The 11,107-nt window shown below is 36.9% G+C and overlaps 1 protein-coding gene across 1 annotated transcript in view; it reads left to right on the top strand.

Moving 5' to 3' along the window:
- NELL2 (neural EGFL like 2) overlaps positions 1 to 9,076 on the top strand; it is a gene marked incomplete at its 5' end in the record, with an annotated part of 388,108 nt that extends 379,032 nt beyond the window's left edge. The window contains 4 exons of the mRNA XM_019515772.1: positions 1,119 to 1,312; positions 2,391 to 2,567; positions 5,499 to 5,723; positions 8,297 to 9,076. Of these exons, the coding sequence (XP_019371317.1) occupies positions 1,119 to 1,312; positions 2,391 to 2,567; positions 5,499 to 5,723; positions 8,297 to 8,347 (647 nt within the window). The remainder of the gene's footprint in view (positions 1 to 1,118; positions 1,313 to 2,390; positions 2,568 to 5,498; positions 5,724 to 8,296) is intronic.
- Between the last annotated feature and the right edge of the window lie 2,031 nt (positions 9,077 to 11,107).

Genomic DNA, 11,107 nt, shown 5'->3' with positions numbered 1-11,107 from the left:
CGGTTTGGGGCGGGGGGCGGGGGGGGGGGTTGGAGCTGGAGTGACCACTACGGCATGCAATGTTTTAGATAAAGCTATTTATATAATGACTTCAAAATATTTTCCTCTTCTACTCGCCATGCCATTTCTTATGCATCTTAATATCTTGTTTACTATTTTGCCCGCAGCTACACATTGAACTGCAATTTTAATTGAGCTGTTCTGTTTTAAAGTTTAGATTTATATAAGATCAATCTGGAGAAAGATTCATTTCCATCTTTGAATGGAGTATTGTGCAAAACTTGGAGGCTGAATATGAAATGACTGTCAATTATTTTTTATTTTGTAGGGCTCCTGTACAGTTAGTATCATAAATACCAGATTTTTCATGCAGATTGTAATTAATAATGTGCAGGAAGATTGTAATGACAATTTATGATAAAAGTTGATGGAGCTACAGTATTTTACACAACAGAGAATCTGGCCTTTGATTTCTAAATACCATTTACACGTTATTTATATCAAGTAATATTACATATCTTATGCCCTTAGAAAATTATTGGTGGGGTGGGATTCTTTTAACAAAAGGAGAGACAGATACCTGAAGACATTAAGATAAAACGTATTGAAGTATAAGGCAGTGTTTCTGTTAGTTTGTCCTTGCAAAAGTCTTGTGTGTGAATTTGTGGAATATTTCTCTAAAGTAGCCTGAATGGTTTGAAACAGAATTGTTTCAAAGCTGTTTAGTTTTATTCCCAAGACAGACTCATCATGTTCTTTATTTTGTGTGTTAGACACAAAGGCCATACATGTCTCTGTAATAGGCATAATTAATAAAATCTGGATAGTACACCTTTATCAACAGTACACTTCCCTCCAAGTGAGTTCATAGGTCATGAATCACCTTTCATGTTAACTTCTCTGCCCATGCATAAGAGAACCCAGAAGCATTAGACAGAGTCAGGAAAAGGTTTTGATAGCAAGTTCAGTTATCTCTGATGCTTTCCTTGTTAAGTAGAGTGATCTGTTTATTTTCAGCTGAAGGCATTAATGGCTGGGAATCATTTATATTGGCTGTAGCAAGACTGTTTTTGTTAATTGAATGGGGTCTAAAAGCATTATGTGGCATATTTTCACAGACATTGATGAATGCGGAACTGGAAGGCACAGCTGTGCCAATGACACCGTTTGTTTTAACTTGGATGGTGGGTATGACTGTCGATGTCCTCATGGAAAGAACTGCACAGGAGACTGTATCCACGAAGACAAAATCAAGCACAATGGACAGATTTGGGTGCTGGAGAATGACAGGTGTTCTGTCTGTTCATGCCAGGTCAGTAAAGGAAATGAACTATTCTTACAGTGCTGCTGTAATTAGTGATAGGAATGAAGGGTGTGTGTTTGAGGGGGAAGAAAACTTCAGGATTCCAGTGAAATTACTATTGCCCTGGATCCCCTTCTCCATAAGGGTGATATCACAGGGAAGGTGATTTCCACAGGGCCATTTGTGGTCAGTATGCTTCTGTATGTTATGCTTGTGCCCAATATGGAGCTTCCCAATTCTGCCTGCATAGATATTAATCTCGTAGACAGTTGGCAATGTAGTGAATCCTGAGAGAAGTATACAGTACTAAGAGTAAGGATAGCCCACCTCAACTTTTTTTCCACCTGGAGAGGTGTCATTTTATGTCTAGAAGTGTTTTTGTGTGTGTAGATTTTGGGGATGTGATAAGACTCAGGGTTATCAAATACAGAGAACTGATAAGAATGGAAGGGAAGAAAAAATATTTTCTTTTTGTGCCCTCCCTTCTGCGTAATATGGGTTATCCTTCTTAAATACTCGTTGGCATGTCTCCTAAACTCATGCTTAATGCAGAAAATGCTGCTGATGAAAAGAATAATTTCATAGAAGCTAAGATTTCGCCAGTGTTTAATTTAGCCCTTAGATAGGTGCAGTGTTCTTCATCTAAATAATTTATAATAAGTATAAGAGAGATGGATTGCTATGGAAGTTTCAAACAAGACTTAGTAGCATTGTACAAAAATAGTGTAATCTTAGTAAAATCCATTAAAATCTGGCTCTCAGAAAAAATACCGTATTTCATCACCTCAGGAGAGACTTGTTTGAAGAACTGCTGTGTTATGAAGCATGTGCATGAGGAATTAACAACATTTAGTGATTTATTTACTCTGCAGATGAATTTACGATAATTGCACATTTTATACTGTAATTTTCACCCCTTAATGAACCAGTTTTAATATAATGGAAAATGCTTTTTACCCCAAATTACTCTTGAATTATCAATATGTGATCTAGAATTAGGCCATCAAGCCTAATTTTTGTGCTGTGACTATTGTGAGTTATACTAATTTCTGTTGTTGTTTTGTGTTTCTGTGTTATGTAACAACAGAGAGGATACGTGATGTGCCGACGGATGGTTTGTGACTGTGAGAACCCTACTGTTGACTTGTTTTGCTGTCCTGAATGTGACCCAAGGCTCAGCAGTCAATGTCTTCATCAAAGTGGGGAGCTCTCATACAACAGTGGAGACACATGGGTGCAGAACTGTCAACAATGCCGATGCTTGGTAAGTATTCTGATTGCATCAATGTGGAAAGGAACAAAAAAAAAAATTCAAACATTTTCATGACTCCAGAAAAGTTCACTTGGAATGTATTTGCTTGTTTCCTTGTTCATATATTTCTGTAATCAAGGTTTGGCTTGAAGTTTTCAGGTAGTTTGGCCAAGTTTCATTTAATCACAAAATGAAATTTGTTTAATCCTCAAAGAAAGTTTGTTTTGGCATATTGGAGGTCCTTCAGTTAAGGAACCTAAACAATGGCAAGTAATTTAGGTGATCACAGTTTGAAGAGCAAATTCTGAATATTGAATTATTAAATTAACATCATAGTAAATAATTTCTGAGAAGTCCATAGGCTGAAATTTGTTCATTCAGGTATTTTAAATAGCAGTTAACTTGACCTGTTTATGAATATTTCACTAACGGGAGAAAAGACAAGATTTCCTGAGTGCTTTATTCTTTGTGAATTGTTCACCAAGTTGCACTTTACTACCTCTAATATGATGAAAGATTTTAAAATATTAAAATCAGCTTGAAAGCATGTCCCTTCGAAGTATAAGAATTTTTTCCCTAGGGTAAACATTTCATGCACTGAGGCAGTACTACTTCTATGTAGTGCTGTATAATAAACTTCCTGGACAGAAACAATCACCAGATGAAAACAAATAATTTCATATCTAGGTATAAATCTGGTTCATCTAATGGTTTTCTTTGGGCTAACAGTCATGAAAACCAGCAGACTTTCTTAGGTTTCAACTTTACCTTTGCTAGAATACAGTAAATTAGGTCCCCATGTGCTTCATTAAATGTTAAAAGAAGCCCTGCTATTTGGGATTTACATAGATGACTCCTTTATTCAAATGCTTCTATGTAATTGTAGCCAGTTTCTTCATCTACCAGACGGATGTTTTAGGTGATAACTTTTTTGTTTATTCTTTGTACTCTTTTTCAATCCAAAAATATCAATTAAAACAGCAAGGTTAGGCATTGTTTGCTTTCATACTCTGCATCATGTGATTCATAAGAACAAGAAAGACCAGAGGCAGATGGGAAGTTTATAAAAAAGAACAACATTATACTTTCTCCATGGAGAAAAGTAATACAAAGTCCTGTTCAACAAAATCTTAGAAGATCCTGCTCAGCTCTGTGCTCTGGGGACCACTTAACTCACCACTGTTTAATGGATGATACATGGTTTTTGTACGTGAGCTACTTCTGTAGGGCCAAATGTTGGCTTCTCAACATAAATTCTAACTAAACAAGCAACCATTAACTCTAGGCATGTTAAGGTTGTTACACAAAATCCTAAAATGGATTGGTAACCACAAAATAATTTTGAGCCCCACAGAAAAATCTCTTATTCAACTTGTTAGTACTTGTTTCAGTTCAAACCATCAAGGCCAGCTTGGGCATCAACTTCTGAAAGTCAGCTAATCTGGTCCTTCAGTTCAACAAAAAAAAGCAGCAAGTTCTAGATTTGGGGATATTTACTAGAAATGTTGTCATCATCTTCTTCCCTTTTAAATGTGGAGCTGCTGTTAGCTTGATTGCCTTTGCTGACTGTATCTGCTGCAGTTTTATACCAAAATGAGATCTTTAGTGTAGAGACCTAAACAGGTTAGGGCTTCATAAAAGAAAATCAGTAACTTGAATTGAATTTAGAAACCAATCAGAAAGCATATAGATTACAAAGTTCTCATATAATGTGGAGTTTCTCTTAAAACCTAACATAGCCACATTCTGCATCAGAGGAAATTTCCAAATGGCACCAGGTTGTAGCTCACTGCAAAGTGCTTTGCAGTTAATGTAATCGGGAGAGGGCTAAAGCCACATCATTAGGATGAGGTTGTAAGGAAGGGACATAATAACATTCTTCTCAAGGACATGTGGGAAAAGATCACAAGCAGCGAAGATAACAACACCCATTTACATAGCAGCTGAGCAGAGAATAAAACTAAAGGTGAGTGAGTTGATAGGGCAGAGTTTGTCATTTCAGTTCCTATCTTTAATGCCTTCCTGAAGGCTCTGATTCAGGCCCCATATTTGATTAGACATTAATGCAGTTGAGCTTCTTATTCAAAGTCAGGGTAACAGCACTTTGCTAACTCCCCTAACAGGCGCACAGACAGTGAATAGATTGGGTGACAAAACAGAACCCAATACAGCCCAGCATGAGAAAAACCAGAGAGGAGATGAACACTGCACCTCTCAAAAGGAGGAAAGGGTGTAAAGTAGATCTATGAATGTTGTTAATATTCATAGGTATATCAACAGTACCTCATAGTCCATGATTTCATGGTCCCTAGTGCACCTAACAGTCATACCAAACACTTGCAGCCTAATCCTCATATTTGTCCTCTTGCAAGTCAGGATTATCTTCTTTTGAAATGCAAGGATTTATACTAGTATAAATTGAAAGAGCAGTTGAAATCGAAAGACAATCTTTATTTCTTGTCCCAAACAAGCTACTAAGAAAGCAGACAGTCTAGGCAACCTGTCTCCTCATGTAGCATTGCCTCCCCTGGGCAGTCAAATTGCACTTGTTGTGCTGCCTCTTAGGCTTGTACATCCACCAGAGGGTGTGAATTTTGTCCATCCTACAGTAGGGATACAAAAAGAAGCTGAACAAAAAGGGGAAAGAACCTCATTTACCAACACCTCCAACCCTCAGACTACAACTGCAACTATTTTTAAAACACATTTAACTTAAATATAATATGTTTTTGGTTTCAAGTACAGAAATAAAGTAACCAAGTTCTGGTACTGTCAACAGGAAATGAGTATGAAAAATGTTTGCATGTCTTCTTAATTGAAAGAAATGGAAGTTTCAGCCAGCTGAGAAAGATAATGCATAGACATAGAAACACATAATAGTAAGTCAAAACAACATAGAATACTTGGTGATCTCTGTGTTCTTAAAATGTGTTTTTTTAACAGCAAGGTGAAGTTGACTGTTGGCCACTGACTTGCCCAGAGGTGGACTGTGAATTCAGTGTACTCCCTGAGAGCGAGTGTTGCCCACGTTGTGTCACTGACCCTTGCCAGGCAGACACCATTCGTAATGACATCACTAAAACTTGTCTGGATGAAACAAATGTGGTTCGCTTCACTGGATCTTCTTGGATTAAGCACGGCACAGAGTGCACCCTATGCCAATGCAAGGTAAAGAACATAAAATGAAGCCAAAAGGCCTCTTTGCTAGTTTTTTCAATGGTTCATAAATATTAACACATTTAGCACTAATACATTTAGTCTAGTCAGTGGGAAGTCAGTTGCTGCACTTACTTTCAAAGCAGCAGAGGCTGCCATATAAAATATTCATCTTTATTAACTTCAGCCTCTTCTGTCAATGTTGTGGTTTTTTCAGGAACCAGAATGATGGCTTAAATGCACCAGCAGCACAGAAATAGCATCATAGCCCATCCTGTTGCAAACTCTGAATAAGTTAGCAGACTTGTCCTTTCCACTTGTCTCTCACTTTCACTATGATGGCAACTTACTTTTACCAACTCCATGCTGCCTTGCGGATACCTACAGTATCAATTTTCAAAGGTCAAAGATGTAACTTCATAAAGGAATTGTAGTTTGGAGAGTTAACATCAAATTACCCCAAACAGTATTTCTTTGTTTGAGGATTGTGATGATCAAATATTTTAAGCTTTATAATGACAAAATGGAACTCCCACTATGTCTTACTTGCTTTACAATTGACAGAAAAGACAGCATGACAACTTGAATATTCAACACTCCTTGGGGTCACAAGGGTATAACTTCTCAAGGAAAATGACGTACAGCCAAAAGCTTATCTGAATTCTGCTGCCTTTTCAAAAATAGGGGTGTTACAATAAACATTTCCATTAAAAATGCAGGTGAACTGTATTTTTGCAGAATGACAAATAGCAGGTCAACAGTGGTTGAGGGACAAAGGGAGGAGACAGCAAAACATCCATTCAAATGAAGATCCATAACCCTTACTGAATAATACCATGGTTTCTGGGTCTCATCTCATGTCCTTTCCCTAGAGCTAAAATAAGAACTAAGGCTCCAGTTTGGGGAACACATACAACCAAGATCCATATGTTGGCTTAGTTGTATCACCCTACCCTTGTGTACTGACCTGACTGATCCCAAGATTGGTCTGTCTGAACTGTATTCTGTTTGTACAGAGTTAAGAGTTCCCCTCCTTGCTACTGCCATGTAAACCAAAATCATTATTTGGGCCTATATAAGTCATATACATACTACACCAAACTCAGTAGACTCCTGATAACTCAAGTCAAAATACATTTGAAGGCCATGAACACGATGCAGTAGTTCTGCATGCCCAGAGAACTACATTCAGGCTCTCTCTATCAAGAGAACATGAGTGCAATACCAGGTAGAGGGAAAACATTCAGATCCACTCACACCCACTTAGAGCAATGTACCCAGTCAGGAGGGAAATGGAATAAACAAAGTCTAGGAATCCAAAGGAAACTCCTGATAGTATGTCCCAGCTCACTGATGGGGAGGGTGGATCTTTCAGTGGCTGATTTTTTTTTCTCCTAGGACAGTTTCAAGGTGCAGATAGTCCCAGATGGGCATTGTGCCTGTTTAAATTAGATTCTCACTGTACTCCTGGCTTTTTCATGTCAAGAATTCTTGAATATTGCAAAGTAAAAAAGACACAGGTTCTTAATACAGAGCGTATATAAGTTTACTCCTTAATATGCAAGGACTTATTTTGTTTCCTAACACTATCTTTTGCAGCATACTGTATTTGTATCCAAATAAATCAAACTAATACCAGAACACAATTTATATAGTTAATACAGTAACACAAGTTATTAATATCATAGTAGTATGTACCTCATTTGTATTGCTTCAGCCCTACTCTTTCCTTGCTGTGTATCATGTGGAAGGTCAAAGCTGCAGGATAAGCCTCTCTAACCAAGCTATAGCAAAATAGGTTTACACAAAATCCTTTAAGAATTCAGAAATCCAGGCATCAGCTAAAGCTGACTTAGCCACAAAACCATTTCAAATCACAAGTGAAGAAGGAGAATACTGGGATTGTTTAGCCTCCTGTCACATACAGAGTCAGGGAAATGTGTGAATGATTCTGATTTCCACTGGCCTTTAATCAGGCTGGAACTTCAGTTGACTAAAGATACCTACAGAATTTAAAAGAAGCATGCACGTTTTGTTTGTGTTGTTAAAGTCAGAACAGAGAAGAGGTAGAAATGCAGAAAATATTATCTTTTCACAAATACTTTAATCATTTTTCTGTTCCAGGAATTGTTCATATTTATATAAAAGCAGCTAAATGATCAGTGAAAACTTTAAAAATTAATCATTGACTGTGCTACAGCTTGCATATATTAACATGAGGTATACAGTGCTGAATTAAAAGTAATGGTGCCTTCTGTCTCATCTAAATAGAATTCCTAGAGCCCCGTCCTCTCTGACAGCTGTATATGCACAATAGCCCGAATGCTGATACAGTCAGTTACATATCTCTTACTGACTTCATTTTCTTTTAATTCTTTGTTCTTTTGGTTTTATGATATAGAACACAATACACTGAGCATTTAGTGGAACCATTAGATTTCTTTTATATAGTGGTGCGGCTAAAGTGATGCTAAAATCTGATCAAATTATATATTCGTTTATAAAAAGTGGTCAATTCCATTCTTAAATTAACTTTACAGAATATTAATGTGTTTCAATCTTTTTCCCCTCTTTCCCCTCTCTAGAATGGTCATGTTTGCTGCTCCGTGGATCCACAGTGCCTTCAGGAACTGTGAAGCTAACAACCATTTTTCAAAAGCAGTTTCTGGTTAATGAATTTTCCTTCAAAAAGAGACATTTAGACCAAAAATTGTATAAAGCCAAAACTGAAATCTGATCAGTTTTGTCCATCTTAAAAGTGCAGAAATGTTATAAATGAAGTGAGCTGTCCATTACCTGAGTTAGAGTGAAATGTATAGGACTTCAGAAAAGCTCAGAAATGTAAGCTCAGAAATGCTTGAGGTCAGACTCAGCTCCTGCCTATTTGCGTGTCTGACATCATTATGCAGAATATTAGGGTAGAGTAAAGTGACACATTGTAACGTTGTACATAACGATGTCAAAATACAGAGTCCACTAGAAGTAACCTTTGAGCCTACTGAAGCTTTGAAAATACAAGACTTCAATAGGCACAGAGACCTTTTCGTAATAATATTTGAATCTGCACGATTTGTTTGATTGCTCACTGCAGAATCTAACATAAAGTTGAGTAAAAGGATGATGTCTTCAGGAACAAAGAATATGCTGGCTAAGATATGTTATGTACAGTACCTACTGAGAAAAAAAGATACAAGTTATTGTAAAAAAAACCGTAATGCACAGGCATGGCTACTTAATGTTTTCTGATGGGAAAAGTCATCTATATTTCCTTGTTTTACTGCACTTATTATTTCTTGATTGAATTTGTTCAGTATAAGCTCGTTCTTGTGCAAAATTTAAATAAATATTTCTCTTACCTTATAATATTTTTTGACTTCGAGTCTCCTTCACTGTTCAGGATGGTATTTTTATATAATATTGATGCTTATAACTCCTTTGTCAATACGATTGTCCATAGATGTTTCTACCCAGCACAACTTTGTTCTTTCATTTCACATCTTTGTTAGTCTTTCAGGAACTGGTCGGACAAATGCCTGTACATGCAAGTGACTTCACTCAGGGGATAAGTGCCATTTCATTAAATAGATGCATAAAGATGTTCAAGATCAGGTCCTACATGTTGATTCGTTATTGTCGCATGGATTAGGCACAACTTTAAAACCCCCATAACACTGTTCTGACTTATTGGGAATGCTCTATAGAGTAAACAGCTTTTTGTTTTGTCAACACTGCAACTTATTCAGATACTTTTGTAATAATAAATAATAGTCTGTTAGTGCACAATTATTCTTCTAATGTACTTATTTCTGTTGATGCAGAAGCAATCATCTCTTCAGCAGAAGGGACTTAAGTTAAAAAATACTATTTTCCCAATTGTGCTGTTGTGACAATTAACACAAAAGGTACCTAACCAAGGCTATCTATATCTATCAGGGAGTGAGGATAGGGTACACAGGGTGATAGGCACTTGGATCACAAGGAATACAAATAACAGGGACAAAGTTGAGAACAAAGTTGGCTGGGTTATAGTGGACCTTAAGTTGAATATGAACCAATAATGTGCTCTAGTTTCTAAAAAAGAGTCAACAATATTCTGGGTTGTATGAACAGGAATGTCACTTGCAAATAAGGGATGTGATTCTTTTATTGTATTTAGCATTGATGTGATATCACCTGCAGTACTGTGTCTAGTTTTGGGCCCCACACTTCAAGAAGGATGTGGACAGAATAGAAATCCATCTAAGAGCAACAAAAAATTATTAGACCCAGGAAACATGACTTATTAGAAAAGACTGAAAGAGCTAGGAAAATTTAGTCTGAAGAAGAGAGGAATAGGGGATTTGATAAGGGTCTACAGATACCTGAAGGGCAATTACACAGAGGATGGAGATAGATATTTTTCTGTGGCTGTATGGGGACAGGATTAACAGCAATGACCGTAAGCTGCAGCAGAGGAAATTTAGGTTAGAGTTTAGGAGGTGGTCAAGCTTTGGAGCAAGCTACTTAGAGAAGTGGAATCTCCCTCCCTGGGAATTTTCAATATCAGGTTGGACGGACACTTGACTGGGATAGTTTAGTTAGAGATGATCCTGCCTTGAACAGAGGACTGGGGTAGCTGACCTCATGAGGTTCCTTTCAGGTCTGCTTTCCTATGATTGTATTATCCATGTCTTAGGGAATTATTACAAGCATTGAAAAGTAAGAAAAAAATGTAATATACCAAAAATGCAGCATCCCTTTAAATAATTAGACCAGCATGGAGTCAAAGGCTGGACATATGTTGTCCTTTTAAATATCTTTTATTTTTTTGTCTTTAGTTAGTAACATCGGTAGAATATAAGATGATGAACCATTTTGGTTTTATTACAAAAATGAACTAGAATTTTGGTTTAACACAAAATTTCTATTATAGCCCTTCCTAGTGTTTATAGTTTTACTAGGGAATTTCATATGCCGGGGTTTCACAAAGCAAAATGTTTTCTTGCAAAAAATGCTATTTTGCAAGCAGTATTTTATATCTGAGGATAAAGTGCAAGAGTGCCAGGCAACCACGAGTCAGATAGGTGGTTACTTGTATCCCAGTGTTCTTTCTTACATACATGTATATAAGTAAGGTAGGTACACAGGATGACAGGCACTTGGAACACAAGGCATACAAATAAAATGAAGACATATTTAGACAAAAAGAAGCGTGGTGAAATATTCTACAGTGGACTATTAAAGCTATGAAGGTTTTCAGACTGAATAAATCTCTTTCCTTTTCAAGGTCCTGCCCATAAATAATAGATACTCAAGGGATTTACTGTTTTATCCACAGTTTCTGGAAAGCCGCAATCAATGTTCTTTAAGAAGTGTGTTAGGTCCTTGAAAAAGAGACTGTTTCTATACCTATTCTT

This window comes from Gavialis gangeticus, unplaced genomic scaffold, assembly GCF_001723915.1.
Source record: "Gavialis gangeticus isolate Ggan-Ray unplaced genomic scaffold, GavGan_comp1, whole genome shotgun sequence".
NCBI lineage: Eukaryota > Metazoa > Chordata > Crocodylia > Gavialidae > Gavialis > Gavialis gangeticus.
Note: the sequence above shows the minus strand (reverse complement) of the source record. Positions and strands in the feature narration are given on the sequence as shown.